At 41.1% G+C, this 16,977-nt stretch overlaps 2 protein-coding genes across 6 annotated transcripts; both read right to left on the bottom strand.

Annotated features, from left to right (window-relative positions):
- Positions 1-953: 953 nt before the first annotated feature.
- Positions 954-4,278, bottom strand: LOC133829064 (uncharacterized). 2 transcript variants are annotated; one of them, XR_009891495.1, is made up of 3 exons: positions 2,281-4,278; positions 1,747-2,194; positions 954-1,669 (listed from the first exon to the last, which is right to left on the bottom strand). XR_009891495.1 is itself a non-coding variant. In XM_062259013.1 (2 exons), exons 1-2 carry the CDS (start codon positions 2,011-2,013, stop codon positions 1,463-1,465), a joined length of 474 nt encoding a protein of 157 aa, XP_062114997.1. In that variant the 5' UTR covers positions 2,014-2,189; the 3' UTR covers positions 954-1,462. The 2 variants fall into 2 exon arrangements, 1 of the variants encoding a protein (XP_062114997.1); XM_062259013.1 differs by lacking the exon at positions 2,281-4,278 and having other exon boundaries at positions 1,747-2,189.
- Positions 4,279-7,445: 3,167 nt separating this feature from the next.
- LOC133830604 (uncharacterized) lies at positions 7,446-11,351 on the bottom strand. 4 transcript variants are annotated; one of them, XM_062260612.1, is made up of 4 exons: positions 10,979-11,351; positions 10,624-10,871; positions 9,626-9,780; positions 7,446-9,207 (listed from the first exon to the last, which is right to left on the bottom strand). In XM_062260612.1, exons 3-4 carry the CDS (start codon positions 9,768-9,770, stop codon positions 7,805-7,807), a joined length of 1,548 nt encoding a protein of 515 aa, XP_062116596.1. In that variant the 5' UTR covers positions 9,771-9,780; positions 10,624-10,871; positions 10,979-11,351; the 3' UTR covers positions 7,446-7,804. The 4 variants fall into 4 exon arrangements, with proteins under 4 accessions (XP_062116596.1, XP_062116597.1, XP_062116595.1 ...); XM_062260613.1 differs by having other exon boundaries at positions 11,132-11,351; XM_062260611.1 differs by having other exon boundaries at positions 10,624-11,351.
- Between the last annotated feature and the right edge of the window lie 5,626 nt (positions 11,352-16,977).

Here is a 16,977-nt window from a genome sequence, read left to right as displayed (position 1 = left end):
TCCTTCCCATCGAAGCCAAGATAGCCTCGCACAGAGTCCGAACATTTGACCAAGACCAGAACGAAAAATTGCTCTGCGCGTCCCTCGACCTAATTGACAAAAAACGAGAAGCTTCGCAGCTACAGCTCGTGCATTATCAACAAAAGATCACTTGTTACTTCAACTCAAAGGTCAAGAAACACATCTTTAGCGTAGGTGACCTGGTGCTCAGAAGAGTCTTCTTAGCCGGTAAGGATCCCAAGGATGGAGTGTTGGGGCTAAACTGGGAAGGACCCTATCAAATAATAGAGGTTGTGAAAGAAGGAACCTTTAAGCTAGCTCGGCTTAATGGAGAGGTAGTCCCACGGACCTGGAACACTATACACCTAAAGAATATTATCAGTAATACTTTTTTAAGGCTTAGTTAGAAAAGCCACCTTGTTTTATTAGATAATGAGACAGTTTCTTCGTATTATTGTACATTTTTGTGGACGTAATGTTAAAAGAGCATGTTTCAAGTAACAACGAAAGTTCCTTTCCCGGTTACTTGGGGGGCATACATCCTGGATAAAACCAGGTCCTAAACTTAGAAGTTGATTCAAATTGATTAATCGATGTTTTTCTTAAAAAGCACGAGATATCAATAAAGAATTAACGCGAACTAAGTTTTTAGAATCAATATCCTGGAAACAACCAGGTCCTAAACTTAGAAGTTTATTCAAATTGATTAATCGATGTTTTTCTTAAAAAGCACGAGATATCAATAAAGAATTAACGCGAACTAATTTTTAAAATCAATATCCTGGAAACAACCAGGTCCTAAACTTAGAAGTTGATTCAAATTGATTAATTGATGTTTTTCTTAAAAAGCACGAGATATCAATAAAGAATTAACGCGAACTAATTTTTTAAAATCAACGTCCTGGATACAACTAGGTCCCAAACTTAGAATTTGATTTAAATTGATTAATCGATGTTTTTCTAAAAAAGCACGAAATATCAATAATAAATTAACACAAACTAAGTTTTTACCAAATGCGCTAAAAGTAAATAACAATAATGGTAAAAATAGATTAAAATGAAACTCAGGAAAACCAATTGTCTCGAGGAGAAAAACCTCGTGGTAAAAGATTACAAATAAATAAAAATAAAAATTCTAGGCCCCCCCAGCCCGTTCCATTGAGGTCACCCCTTCGGTCTCCTGCTCGCCTGCAGCGGAAGTCTCCCCGATCTCAGAGGGTGCCTCCTGTTGAAGACGAGCCTTGAACTTCTCGAGGAAGGGCTCCCACACCTCTGGCGCCAGGAAGGAGAAATCGCCATCCTGGTTGAAGGCCCAGCAATGATAGAGCATGGATTCCATGCAGGAGCTGGAAGATGCCCTCTCTGCAACAAGGGTGGCCTTGGCTTCCTCAAGCTCGGCCTTCGCAGCGGCCAAGACAGCCTGTGCAGCCTCAAGATCAGTTTTCTCCGTGGCCAAGGCGCCCTATGCGGCTTCCAGATCGGCCTTTGCAGCGGCCAGTGCGACCTGTGCGACCTTTTCGCTTTCCTTGACAGTCGTCAGGGCAGCCTTGGCATCTCGCTCTTGCTGTAGTGCAGACGTGAGAGCGGCCTGAGCAGTCTGGAACTCGCCCTTGATCTCGTCAAACCTAGCCCTGGACTGAGCTATGCTGCGGTGTAGAGCCAAAGTCGCCTGCAAAGGAAAAGATAGTAAGGCATGTGCTAAAGAGAAAGCAGAGAAAATTGATTAAGTTAACTAGGTAACCTTACCGTGATGTTCATCCCCAGCGAAGACTCCATGACATTCTCGGGGCTCCTCGTCTCGATCTCCCGCAAGTCCCTCGGGGTGGCGTTGTAGTAATGCTCCACCGTACAGCTCGCGGTCTCGTAGACCGTTCCTCGGAAGGCCTCGGGGAGTTTCTCCAGAGCCTGAGTGTTAACCGGTATACGCACGGTGGGAGTGGGAGCTGGCGGGGTTCCAGTTGGTGCCTCCTGACCCTGAGCAGGGACAGGAGGTCGCGGAGGAGGTGGAGGCATGTTCTCCACTATTGCAGGGCCCTGGCTCCTCCCCTTAGCGGGAGACTTGGAGACAGGCCCGGGAGGAGTCTTCTTGGTAAACCGGGGCTTCTTGACCAGTGGCTCGGATGATCTGGAGGGAGGATTCCCCCCCTGGAAGATGGACCGCAGGATGTTGTCTCCGGCTGTGCCATCTCTTCACCTGAAACAAAAAGAAGGAAGCATTAGGACACATGTAAGGTTATTCGATTATAAGAAAAATCTAAGGATGTATTGAAAAGGTCCTACCCTCTGAGCTGGAGGAGGAATCTATTGCCACGACCTCCGACTGCAGAGCTTCTATGGGAGACGCTAGGTTTATAACTTCGCAAATGAGAGGGGGCTCGGGGTCCGGATCAGCCTCATGACTGGACTCCTCTACATACTGCCTAAGCCCCGGAGCGACTACACCCTCCAGATGGGAGGGCCACGACCTAAGGTTGGTCCCGTACTCCTCAAAAAAGGCTGACCTAAAAGTCAGGGTGTTGTCTACTGCTACAGTGCCCCTAGGGCGGCTCGTGTCATAGGGTAGCACCAATTGATCTACACACTGGAGTAGGGTTATGTTAAGGTCTGGGTCATCTTGGTGACGATGTACGAGCTGGCTTGGGTTAAACCTAGTGAGCCAAAGGTCTACGGCAGCCCTGTTTAAGTCCCTAAACAGGTATGGGTTACCTTGGCCGAAGGGGCCAGTTGCTGCCTTGGATTGGATCCGATCTGCGTCAGGATCCTGAACAACCTCGAGGGGCCGCTTCCGGTGCACGAGCGGCACCTCGTCTTCCTCGTCCTTCTCGTCATTCACCGCAGCACCCCCCTCGGGAATGGGTGCCAACTCGCGAGCTACTGGGATGGCCCGTGACCTCCTCAAGGGCAGGGTCTGGCCTGGAGAAATTAACTTACACACCAGCATCGTCTCATCAGACACGAGCTGGCGGTAGTCTTTTTCGCTTGGTGGGAGCCCCACCAAGGTCTCATATTGACCCCCGAGGGTCACCAATTTGGACGTCCTCGCAAAAATGGCTGCACGATGGTATTCAAGTCAATACACATGGAAAGAAACAAATCAGTGACGATTTTGTGAGCTGAGGATATAAAGAACTTACGAGGACGATTGAAGTAGTGGTGATTGTAGTTGCGAAACCCCGTCGACATAAAGAACTGGTCCTTGAAGTCGTTGGGGTGGCTGGGCAGCTCGATGACTACAGCAGAGTTGGGAAAGTGGGTCAGGTAGTAGAACCCGTCGCCTCGCCCTCGTTGATCCGGGCTAGCTTTGAGGCAGAAAAAATAAAGGATGTCCGCTAGTGTAGGGACCTCCCATTCATGCTTCAGGAAGAGGTACCTCAGCCCCGCCAGCAGACGGTAGGAGTTAGGGGGCAGTTGGAAAGGAGCCAGCCTCACGTAGTTCAGAAAGTCCGCGAAGTACTGGTCCAAAGGAAGGAAGGCCCCGGCCTTGAGGTTTTCGTCGCTCCAGGCTACGAACTCCTTGTCGAGGGGCATGCAGCTCCTCTCGCCCTCGAAGGGAGGTAGGGCAACAAGAGCGCCTTTCCCAATTTTGATGTTATGGGACAGCAAGATCTTGTTGACCTTCCCTTGAGTCGTAACCTTCGAGACTATCCTCTCTGCCTCGAAGAAGGCGTCAGGTCCCACCTCGACCTCTTTCTCCACGGTGGGACCAAAGTGGGGGATTGGGGATTCAGCAACTATCTCTTTCCCCTTGCTGGCCTGCTGGGATGACGAGCTGGCAGCGCTCTGTTTGGGCATGCTCTTCCTGGGCCCCATCTGGTCGCCTAGCGAACAAAGATGAAGAAAGTTTAGATAGGCGACCTAAAAATAGAAAAGGGAATCTAGCGCGTGAAATGATTTTCGTACACGGGCTGAGGTAATCTCAGCCCGCGGTGCGTGAGGCCACGCGATGCTGTGATCACGCGCCTATGTTCCCAACGGATCCCCGATTGCTCGGGATTTGTGTGTCAGGAGGGTCAGGATAATGCTTGCCTTGGAGGGAAAGTTTCAAAAAGCAAAACCGCCTGGGAAGCGTGACCCCTAAGCTACCCGGTTTTGCACCCCAGAAACCTATCGCCTTCCCCTCTCCAAACAGGCATTCCGAAAAGCTACCCAGAAAAGTTACCCATAAATTATCTTGTCCTATACGTCACATTCCTAAACATGTTATCATATGATCAATACCCATAGGATAAAAACCTACGCAAAAAAACATGTTATCATGTGATCGATACCCCTGGGATAAAAACCTACGCACAAAACACCAGCCAAAAAAACAACCTACAGTGTGCAACTAAGAAAGAAGTTTACCTAACAAGAGAAACATCAAAACGTGCAACAAGCAGAGGACTTACAGTGCTTTTGCTGTGTGAAAGCCGCAAGGAGCGTAGGAGTCGGAGTCCTGGTGGAGCCTTTAGAATTGGAGTCACGGAGAAACTCTTGTGGCAGGAGCGTAGAGACCTCTGGGACGATAACCGGAAAAAGAAAGACTTCTGAGGCTAAAAAGGAGAGAAGATGAGGAAAAAAATTTCAAATAAAGGGTGGCTCATGCGAAAGGTGGCCAACCTTATATATACATAAAAGGCAAAGGAATGAGGACTATTCGATCGCATTAATGCGATATACGAGGGTCACAACGCGAGAGACGAAACGACGGCCGAAGATAGGCTAGGCCATTTAATGCAATTCTCGGAAGCCGGACCGTCGCCAACCACGGTGCTCCACGTGTCTGATACCTGCGCAGTGGACGGGACATGAAGAGTCAAAAAAGAAACCTGAAAGCCCCCGCTGTGGTCACAGATGACGTCATGTGTCACGAGCAGGGGCTTGGGGGGCAAATGTACGCCCTAAATATCCACGAGTTATTAGCGAGCTGGAAAATGGCATAATTCAATCCACCACGTATAAATCGTCCACCCGGAGCTGCTATTACGAGTCTCCACCTCTATGGATATCACGAGCTAGCGCTACATCAAGCTCGAGGTGCGGCATAGATCTGACACCCAAATCCTTGTAAAGGCTACCACGCAATGTAAACATGCACATATCAGACATCACATGTCTATTCCATTCCTGAATTCTCGGACACGCAGTATAAACGTGCGTGTTCAGGCACCCCACGACTAGTTTGGGCCATGCGGCCCATTATCCCCCCTTACCTATTGATTATACCACACCTCACTGTCAGGTTTTAGGAATTAATCATCAGTGTCACAGAGATGACATGATAGGTAAGAGGGTCATGGGATAACCCCCCCCCCCCCCCCCCCGCCCCCCTTACCAACGCCCAGGTATCCTCTCCCTATAAATACCAAGACCCTGGGCATTGCAAGGGGTTGGCATATTTTTTGTAAAGAAACACCCTGTAAGGAATAGTCAAGAGAGATCAATAATATTGACTGGTGGACTAGAGGGATTTTAACCTTTGAACCACCTAAAAGGAAAGGAGTGATAACCTTCCCACGATACTAATTTCGCCAGTTTAGAGTTACGATATTTTCACATTACGGTTCACTATTCAGCACTAATCCATCCTGTTTATTCGTATAATTATCTGTTGGTGAAGAACCGCGTCAACACTAGTGAACTGCTACTATCTTTCTCTTTGTTTCCATGTGCCTCTTTCCTAACCCATATTTCTACCCGCTAACAAAATATTCCCTCCCCCCCTAATAATAATAATAATAATAATAATAATAATAATACATTTTTACTTATTATAGATAGACTACTAGATTGCATATATATAATATATAAATAAATGTAGGTAGTGAAATAATGCAAAATAAAATCTTGGAGACTTTGAGGGAGCTAATGAAGAAGACTGTCCTTTCTGATTAGCACAACACTATACCCACTATACCCTCCTATATACAAAAGAACATATTCTAATATAGATATGTACATCATTATTATTATTATTATTATTATTATTATTATTATTAAGTTTTGGACCACAACGACTAATGAAGATCCTTGGTCATGTGAAGTTGGCAAGGCATTGGGTTAGCAACTTATGACGTCTCTTAATTAGGACCACTAGATCCTTTCGCTTGAATTAATTTGGAGCCAAACATAAAGTAAAGGATGATGTGCTTGTTTTTATACAATATATAAGTAGAAAGGAGCTCTTAGCAAAATAGTGTAGTATAGTGAGATCACTTAGGTATAAAAATTTACAAGAGATGGGCAAACTAAAGGTAAAAATCAAATACTGAAACTAGAAGGGAAATTAGCACTATTAACAATAACATTAAAAAGAAATTTGAAATATACAGTTAAGTTTGATTAATGTGGTTTAAAAGTGAATTGCGTTGCTTCCCTCAAAGACAAACATTAACATGGACCATGTGACCAAATGGCTTTTTAATTAGTCGACAGACTAAAAAAATTGTTGAGCTATCATTTTTTTTAGCTTGTGACAAATTGAAAAAGGTCCCATAGCCCTCGCAAGCCCTTCAAGTAGGTTGTTCAGCATTTTTGTTAATTTATTTTTAAAAGGAGAGTGATATTTGAGATAACAACTGGGCTGGGTTTTATACAAATTTGATTGTATTTTTGCATATAGTTTGTTACTATAAATAGTAAAAAAACTAGCAATTATAGATAAATATATAAATTTCCCAAACAAAAATTCTAGCCCATTAAGCAATAGTCTACCAGACTACCACTCCCTCCAACGTACACAAAAGTAAACGTGATTAATTATTAAAAAAAAAAAAAAATGCTGAAGAGGACTATTGATATTTAGCACCACAATAACTTTTTTATTTAATCCTTTTCCTCTTGTTGGGGAAAATTATACTATGCACTATAAGGATGTCATTCCACTAATGTCAAAATAAAGCAATCATATTTATCAGGTCATCCATGAGTGAGCATGAATACATACAAAGTATTTGGTCTTTAAAAGGCTAGTTTGTTCCAAAAGATGATTAATAAGACAGAAAATGCATGCTCTTTAAAGAAAATACTTTCAATAGTGCAGCACTGTTTTGCATAGAAGATTACATTCACAGATACCCTTTTCAATATGGTGCTTTTCAAAGGCAACAAGATAGCAGCAGAAAATTTAACAGTGTGTTTACTTGTTTAATTTTGGTTGGTTTTGAAAAACAGTTTTTTTTAAATAGGAAAAACGCATTGATTGTGAAAGGTTACTTTCAAGCCGCTCCACAGACCATATTAAATAATAAATATATGCATATAAAGTATAAAATTCATTAACATTAGCTATTTGTTATGATTACTGTGTACTGAAAAGCTTAAAAAAATGAAGATAACGTCCTTTTTCTGACTGATACATGCACAGAAATATACGCTTTACTTCAAGCATATATATATAGACCACTTTCATGCAATATGACTGCCCAAGCATCAAAATCGTCCAAAGGAGAAATAACAAATAAGTCTTGAGAGATGATTCTTCTTTATCTTAACTCATTATATATATATATGAAAAGTTCCATCTCTTGCAATCAGTATATCTTGTTTGTCAACTAGCCCACTCCCCAACAAGGGGAAGCCTTACAAAGTATACCCTCTTCTGTGTTCTTTAAGGTGTGATTGGAATTTTCTAATTCCAGAATAAGCTTAAACAAATATAAATGAGAACTAAACAAATCGCTTTATAGTACACTACCTTACATTAGCAACGAGGCTTACCATTCCCCTCTTTCTTTGTGTGTGTAATGTGCAAAATGAAAGCTAAACTCGTATTTTTCTGAGCGCTTTCTGGCGACAGAGGACTTGAAAAGCCTGACTGCGTCTCTCAAAAAGTTAAGTTTTTTCCATCTCTAACCTTGCGATTCAAGGTCTCTTCTCCGAAAACCTCTTCAATCATATTGCAAGTTGGCAAGAAGTCAACCTTATTTCTAGAGCATGTCATATATCCCAATTCCCAATCTTTAGAATCACAAGGCTCCAAAACATATCCATTGCTACTAAAGCTCCTAAAGCCACAATTGCCATTTTCACAATGCATGTGGTTCCTTAGTGATGGCCCTCCTGCATCAGAGGATGTACATGAATCGTCTTGACACTCTCTATCTTGTTTCTCATCTGAAGCAATTTTATTCTCAAGTTGAACTACAGGACTGGAACGATTGAGCTTCTCAGGGAATGTTTCTTCTGAACTTTGGTCAACACCCCCATTATTAGAATCAGAATTAATATTATCATCAAAAGTATCATCAGCAATATGCTCATTGCACTGCAAATTATCTTCCCGGTTCCAAATGCCATCTCCATATACTGGAGACTCAACAACTGAATCATCATCGTCCTCGGTCATTTCATTTTCATTGTCACCAAAATCATCACTTCCCTGCCACTCGTCATTATCACTGTCAATATTTTTTGGATCATATCTATTCTGCTCAGCTCGCTTACGAAGCATAAAGACATTGAAATAGTAACTGACAATCTCCTTCTTAGTCCGGGAGGGAAAGACAAAGGACAGCTTGTCCCAGAAACTTTTGCCCATGGAAGCTTGGTTGGAGGAGACAACTTGATCGAATGCATGTTCATCTTCTTCACTCCAAGTTTGGGCTACTTGTTCTCCCATGTCACAAAAACCTAGCTCCATTAACATCTCCAGCCCAAGAGATTTTACAAGTTCTTCTCTAGCTTCCATAATGTGTTTTCTAGCACAACTGAGAGAACCCTCATCTTCACAATTGCAATCAGTTCTCCCACTCCCAATTTTCGGATCAGTATATACAGGTGAAGCAAAATCAGGCATTGGAATGACGCACTTACCAATAATTCTCTGTTCATCCTCAAATTCAGGTTTTAAAACTCCCTCTGAAAGATAGGAACAACATGAGATCTTACAGGTGCCCTGTTGACCCCAAGGTGGAACTTCAGCTTGATGATCTGATCCAATTGGTACTGACTTCCGAGAAGGGTGATTAAAAAGTAAAGAATAAATGTCCTCACAGTGAGCTAATGTCCTAATCGGACGTTCGGGAATAAAATATTGTGGGAAAAAAGACATGTGAAAGTATGCTTCTGGGATAGAATCTTCTTCACTGGTACTACTGGAGGGCCATGATGATGAGATGGAAACAGGTGCACTTGTTTCAATGTCCTCATAATCTTTTGGAAGATCAGTAACAATGTCACCGGAAAACTTTCCATCACCTTTGCTATCAGCATTTGTGAATCCATCCTCTACCAATTACATATTACAACTCTGTGAGTTTAGAAAACTTGTAAAGGAAACCATGTATTAGGTTGTTTTAGTATATAACACCACAGATTGTCATAACTACATTTTCAGAGTCCAACCCAAAATTTGGAATCAGCTTATGCTACAATCACTCTATGCGATACAAGTAAAGACGCCCCAACCAACAAAAAACATAAATAAAACCAATAAAAATAAAATGACAAAGGAGAATTTGACAACTAACTCGTAGGGGTACATTTGCTCTTGCTCTACCTGAGCTCATTACACGTAGCAGCATACATAATGAATTCACTGATCTAACAATTATACACTGACCAAATGCTCTCACAACAAAACACACCTTAAAAAAATAGCTACTTTCCATTTTTACTTATATTGTTAATGTCACAACATGCTCACCTAAAGTTTTTGGCATCTCTGATGCGCTCTCAGAAAAAACAGATTCTGAGAATGAGAAAAGTTGTTTGCTGTCTTCAACCTGTCTTGGGTGCTTGAAAGAAACCTTGAAAATTTCTTCCTCATCATATGGTCGCTTCTGTACCATATTTAATAAACTGCATGGCAGAATAAAAATAAGCCACTAAGTTAAAATGGGAAAACAAAAAAAGGGGTTAATATCTAAATACAAACTAGTACAACGAGATTTGATAGACATAATTTCTTTAAAAAAAAGGGAAAATCTGAAAAAGAAATACAGAATGCTTTAACCGGTATTTAAAATAACTGAGTTATATGTGCTAACATTTGAGACAAGTGTTTCACTCACGAATATGCACCTCTACTACTTGACACAAATAAAATACTGTAGTATACAACTTTGTTGCGTCTTACTTCCTTGAGCAATGAATCATTATCAAAAGGTAAATAAATAATTGAACCAATCAACAACAAAAGCAATTGATACAAATACCATTGGTTTAAGTCCTATCTAATGCCAATTCATATAAACCTACAAACTTTAGTGATACTAATTTGAATTTCATCTCATAGGGGCGACGAGTATATTTAGTTCTAGATATGGAAAGCAATTTAAGCCAATAGTAAGAGAAGAGACTTCAGATAAAATTTTATATTTATTCACTTAAACCAAAAGAAAATTTTCTTCTACATGTATCCTTAAATATCATCATATTATTATTAAAAGTATTGTTGTCAGATATATTTTATTATAACAGGTGATTGGTCACTAGTCACTATATATAGACATTTTATATAATAGAGGGCATTTGTGTCAAATGACTTATCTCGTTGACTTGGTAAGTGTTCGTTCCACCCAGTTGGCAAAAAATCCAAAATAAAATTGCCAATTTAATTTTTAATTTTTAATTTTTTTACGAATAATTACAACAAACAGGTTTGTATTTTATAAAAATTAACGAAAGAGATCTAATCTATACCTCAAAAGAAATCTCCACGAAATGGTACTGTTCGATCGGAAGATTGGAGCTAAAATTTGGCGGCAATAACGAACAAAACCGTTGATTTTCCAGGAATATAGACTTTCCCCCAATTCAATTAAAAAGGCAAAAAAGCCCCAAATTTCTGGAAACCCTAACCCTAGATTTCAAATTCCAAGAAAATCCTAGAAAATACAACCCCGTTCATGTACAAAATCAGCGATACCCGCATACAATTTCACCAAAGCCTATGAATAAATAAAAAAATCAGACAATAAATAATCAAAATACAGAAACCCAGAAAGAAAAATCGAAAAATCGGTACGAAATCGAAACGAAAACGAATACACAGAACCCAGAATCTCTAACTATGAACAATTTTTCTCAGATCTGTGAATCTAATCGCGGATCGAGCATGTTTCGGAACCCTAACCCTAGAATTAGAAGGAAACAGCGGGTAATGATAAAATTGGAATCAATCGATAGAGGAAGAAAAGAAATCGAATACCAGGTCGATTTGGAGATGCAAGCGAAGATTTGAGATCAAATTGATCGAGAAAAGTTTCAGATCGAAAATCGTGGCGGCGATTAAAAAAAGGGACAAGATTAGGGTTAGCTTTTTTTTTTTTTTTGTAAGAAGAGGCATCAAAGAATTAGAAATAACGAAAAAGGGCTCAGAATGTGAAGGTAATTACGAGATATACCCTTGGTCATACGAGGATAGATGGGCGTAGAGAAAGGTGGTATATATGGTTAAATTTAGGGGTACGGCGGTTGTTGGACTTTCATTGAGCTTCGTTGTGCCGCCACGTGGCTATTTCGTTGGAGAAAATAATTGGCCAGCAATATGTAGGTTTTAATTATTTGGGAAAATAAATTTTCAATTTTTTTATTTACATTCACCCACCCATGCTTTAAATCAAACAACGGACTTGGCCCTTGAAAATGCATAAAATAAATTTAACGTGTAAAAATGTTACACATTTCTCTTAAACAAATTTATTACAGATTTTTTTTAACAATGTAAAATTGGACTATTCTTTACACTAATTCTAGTACAAATATAAAACTTTTTTTTTATTTTAAGTTATATTCCAATGCGAGAATAAAATTTTATAATGGAAACAATAATTTAATATGAAAAATAAGTTTTTTTTTTAATTTTTTTTGTGATAAATTTATATTTGAGATTATATTACACTTGATGATTATTCTCCCTTAAGAAATCCTAATTCTCAATTATTAATGAAGAGAGCATTTTTTTAGAGGATAATAAATGCACAAATTCAAGATCTAAAATAGTAAATTATATATGGTATAATTATAAATAATTTTATTTATTTATTAGCAAAGTTGGTTATAATATTTTTGAGCTCCAGTTAATTATAGTTAAGAGTTCATATTTTTTCCATTCAAATTTTAATTAAATTCTTATAACTTAGAACATTTGGGTGTGGGGTCCTTATAGAATTATTCACGTGTGTTGACAGTTTTTATTCAACGAAATTAAGAGAGCTTAAGTAAATCAAGACAAATAATTTTTACTTGATTTAGTTGTTAATTAAACATAATCAATGTATAGAGAGGAACTTGCAAAGGTTCAAGTTCTCTTGGGTTTATAATTTGGCAATGTTTTGGCTTGCTCTGTGTTTTGTTTTATAAAGACTACTACAACCCTACTTATAGGTGGTTGTGGAGCGATTACCATTCTCAATTACAGTTAATCAAGCTATTTTCCCTAATTATATACAAGGAAAAGTAGGGAAGATACACTAAGCACACAAAATATGACAGATTTCAGTGTTGTGTGGATAGCTTGTTCGCATTTATGGGCAGTTATAATTTGGGTTGGTTGAATGATTGAGTCAGAACTCATATGGCCATGTTTTAGGAATTGACATGAAGTGTCACGTGTTGAGAGTGCGCCTTCACTTCCTGAGTGTGATTTTGCATTCGACATATTCTAAATGAATAATGATATGTGCACCAAAACATTACACCAACTGTTGTGGAACAATGGGTCCCGCCTGAAATAAAGTTGATCGGTTAAATGAAATTGTCATGTCATTTGGTGTAATATTTTGGTACATAATTTTGGTGCACATATAGTTTACCGAGTTTTTTCAGAAACTAGAAATATATTATGAAATAAGAGTTGGAAAGAAATGATAATTTTGGTGCACGATTTTTACGTGGTTGGGCGTTAATGAGCCTTAGTCCATGAGTCACTAGGACAAGATGATTCCGTCCTGGGATAGGATTCATCCGTTCTTTCCTAGGGAATTGCCCTGGGTCAGCCTTAGTTTTTTTAGCGGGAGGAGCTTTCTTTGGGGGTTTTCTTTTTTGACGAGATCGACCATTTGAGCTTTCCCTTTGTCTTGAGTAGGATTTGATGGACCAACTCAGGGATGCGAGGATTGTCCCAGAGGAGAAGTAGGGGCAACATTGTTGGGCACACCAATCCTCATAGGTGGGACAGGTGGTTGTGTTCCTGGGGGAGGAACGATTGAAGGATTGGCTGCTAATCCTTGGGCTCCTGTTGTTCAGCCATCCTGGCTTCTTTGATCTAGGACCTGTTGTCTTAGACAGACCACCTCTAGATCCTCTTGCTCAGGATCCACATCCTTCTCGTCAGGATCAACGGGGTTCTCGGCCTCGTGATCTTCATACCCCATTTGTCTTCCTCATAATAGCCCTCGTTGTAGTCACCCCCTTCCCCAAAGTTCTGGGAGTCGTCAGGCAGGGGCCCGTGATAAGGCATGTCATCTAGTTGGTCTTGAGGAAGTGGTTGATTAAGCAATGGTTCTCCATTATCTTGTTGTTGCTAGTGAGCAGGATCAAACACAGTATGCCTTGTGTTCACCATTTTCGCAGTTGATCAAGGTTGATTCAGACTTTCTTTAGCTCTCAATGAAAGCACCAAAATGTTTACCGAGTTTTTTGGAAACTAGAAATATATTATGAAATAAGAGCTAGAAAGAAATGATAAAAGATGTACAATCAAGATTTTTACATGGTTGGGGCGTTAATGAGCCTTAGTCCATGAGTCACTAATATTAGACTTTAGAGAGTTTTGACAATGGAATTTTTCTACAAGTTCAGCAGCATTTTGCTTACAAGAGAAATTCTGAGATCCTCGCTACAGTGCATGACTGACCCTATTTATAGGCAGTCAAGTAGCTTGGGTTGGACTAATCCGAGCCCAATAAGGATGTAATTACAATTTGCTCGCTAACGGAGCGATAATACAAAGAATGTAACATAATTAGATGTTTTTAATCTAGGCCCATTGAGCCGGCTTGGGCATGGCCAAGCCTTACAGCTGTCCTTTATTCGATAGTACGGACTGATCTGTGTTGGCTACTAAGGGGATCCTAGGGACAAGATTTGTCAGAGTAGTGGCAGTATTGTTTCCTAGGAACAATGTGTTAGGAAACTTATACAAGATTTTTATTTATTTTCATGTAGATCTAATATTAAACAAGTTAATATGAGACAACCTAGAACATGTTTCTAAAATTGAATTCAAAGAGAAATAATGATAAGAACACTTACATTATACGCAGCAGAATGAATGAGTCATTCCCTCAGTTTCTCTATCCCTTGTATCATTTATGTCACAGAGTGTTACCAAGAAACTGAATCGTTCTTCAATTTTCTTCACAACCTTCCAAAGTATCCTTCGAATCACCTAGACTAGGGTGGGCAATTCTCAACACATGAGATAGATACAGAGAGAAGAAGAATAGAAGAGAAAAATTGAGGCTTAGAAAAAGACTTATGCATTAGAGATAATCTAGAACCTAATAGATCTTCTCAGAAACTTGTGATTCAACTTATGTTTTCAACTCTCTTTTAGCATTCCTTTTATAGACTCAATTAGGTAATTTATTTAATTAAAAAATCAATAAAATAATATCCAATTAACAACCTGTACGCCCTGAATATCAGCACGTACTTTGTTGAGGTAGCTTGGGAAAAGCGAACTAACAAAAAGCCATAAGCAATACGCCACATGTTCACCATTCATCCGGGGAAATCTGGTACGATCTCCTAGACGAATAGCTTGAACTGATGAATCATTTAGCAGCTTATCACCTGGAATTATTGTATAAACATGGCACCAAAAGACACGAGCTAGATTTACATTAAGCTCATGGTACCTCAGAGGCCTGACATACCCCAGGGTCTTTGTAAAGTTGATCACACAATATAAACGTGCTTATAACAGACATAACATGTTTGTTTAATTCCAGAATTCCCGGATATGCAATTTAAACGTGCGTGATCAGACATCACGCACCTGATTAAGGCCATGCGGCCCATTACCTTTTTTATCTGATTGATTAGACCGCACCTCAGTGTAAAATTTAGATATGAATCATCAATGTCACAGGAATGATGTGAAGGATCAAGAGATCACGGGATGACCCCAATACCTACCCAGAGATCATTCTCCTATAAATACCCGGATCCTGGGTAGTGCAAAGGGTTGGATTCTTTCTGTAATGCAAATACTCTATAAAAATAGCCAGAGAGAGAATCAGTAATAATATTGACTCGTGGACTAGGGGTATTTTAACCTCTGAACCACGTAAAAAGGAGTGATCATTTTTCTCTTCGTAGTCAACTTCCAACATCCTTGAGTATTATCATTTTCTTATTACGGTTTATCATTAGGCATTAATTCATCCTAGTTATTCATATAATTCACTGTTGGCGAAAAACCGTGTCAACAGTTTGGTGCTTTCATTGAGAGGATTTAGATTAGTGCTTTCACAAAAACTTGATCATGGTGGTCACTCGTTCGAGACATGGTAACGAGGCGGATCAACATAGTGGGCAGGAGGCTCACCATACCTCCGTATCCAACGAATAAGACCCAGAGATCCAGCAACGATCGGGGAAACAGCCGATGGGCCATGACGACACCGGGAGTTCAGCGCCCTTACCACCAAATCCAAACCCAGGTTTCCTAACGGCGGTGGAAATGGAAAACATGCAGTTGAGGAGTCATCTAGCCAAAGCAAATAAGCAAATCGAGGAAGTCTTGGCCTGACTACCCCCTCTTGCAACCAACATTAACATCGCACAGAGGCAAAGCAGGACTCACAAGTCCCGCCGGGATAGTCGGCCCAGGCCCAGTCGATCGGTTAGAACCTCAACCCCGAGTTCTGCGCCCATGTCGCACCATCGCCAGGAAACTATGTTTGATGATTTTCCCAGGGCCCATCAATGAGTCAGTCGATCAGTCAGAACTTCAACCCCAAGTTCGACTCCACCATCAAATGCACCCAGGAGAGCTCGCGATGGTTCAAGGAGGAGATCTGGGGGAAGCTCGCGTGGCCAACCTGCTCCGGCTAGCCCCCCCGCACAGCGATCGGATCGCCAGACGCAGAGGGCTGGAGGCGCTGGAACAGAGAGACCGCGGGCTAGTTTGGCCCGACCTGACGGAACTAGAATTGCATCACTGACCAGACATTCTCCTTCGCCGACAAGATATCCATCTCCTCCTCACCCTGCTTGAGACATTCTAGCGTACGGGAACAGCAGGAGGAACCTACCTCCCGTCGTTCCTGCTCATCACCCGCGAGCACACGATAATGTCCTAGATCCTCACCCTCGGCAGCAGGCCCTGAGCTTTTCCAATGGGAGCTATTGGACCGAAATCCGCCGAAGTGGCAGAACTGGTGGAGACCTGGGAAATCATCTAAGTTTGGCACAAAGCCCTTGAGCTGCCCCACAGACTGACCTTTGAGATCGCCTCAACTCGCAGAGGGGAGAGCCGACTAGAAACGAATGTCATGCTCGCCGAGAGGATGGTCCTTCCAAAATATGTGACAACAGGAATGTCCCACCAAACCAAGCTCAAGCTTGGAGGGACAATAACCCGCCTAACGCATACAATGGGATGGGAGCTGTTGAACAGCCCCAGAACAACCCAGGGATCAAAGACCAAACCCTCGAAAGGTTAGCTTGGATGGAGGAACTAATGAAGAGGCTCCTATCAGAGAAGGGAAAAGACGAATACGACTTGGGGGACGAGCTTGAGCTTTTTGCCCCCAACATCGCAGCAACGGCGTACCTGTCGGGTTTCAGGATGCCCCATCCATCCAAATTCGATGGGGATGGAGATCCGTCGGATCACTTGGGGATGTTCAACACCCTGATGATGGCCCACAATATCGGGCCTGAGCTGAGATGCCTGATATTCCCATCGACTTTGATCGAGCCAGCTAGGCAATGGTTCAAGCAATGTAAGAAACAGTCTGTTAGCTTATGGAAGAGTTTCTCTATCGATTTCAAGAGGGCATTCTGAGCCTCTCAAGTAGTTCGCGTCAAAGCGGATTCCTT

This window comes from Humulus lupulus, chromosome 4 (assembly GCF_963169125.1).
Source record: "Humulus lupulus chromosome 4, drHumLupu1.1, whole genome shotgun sequence".
In the NCBI taxonomy this organism is placed as follows: Eukaryota; Viridiplantae; Streptophyta; class Magnoliopsida; order Rosales; family Cannabaceae; genus Humulus; species Humulus lupulus.
This window is presented reverse-complemented; position numbering and strand designations above follow the sequence as displayed.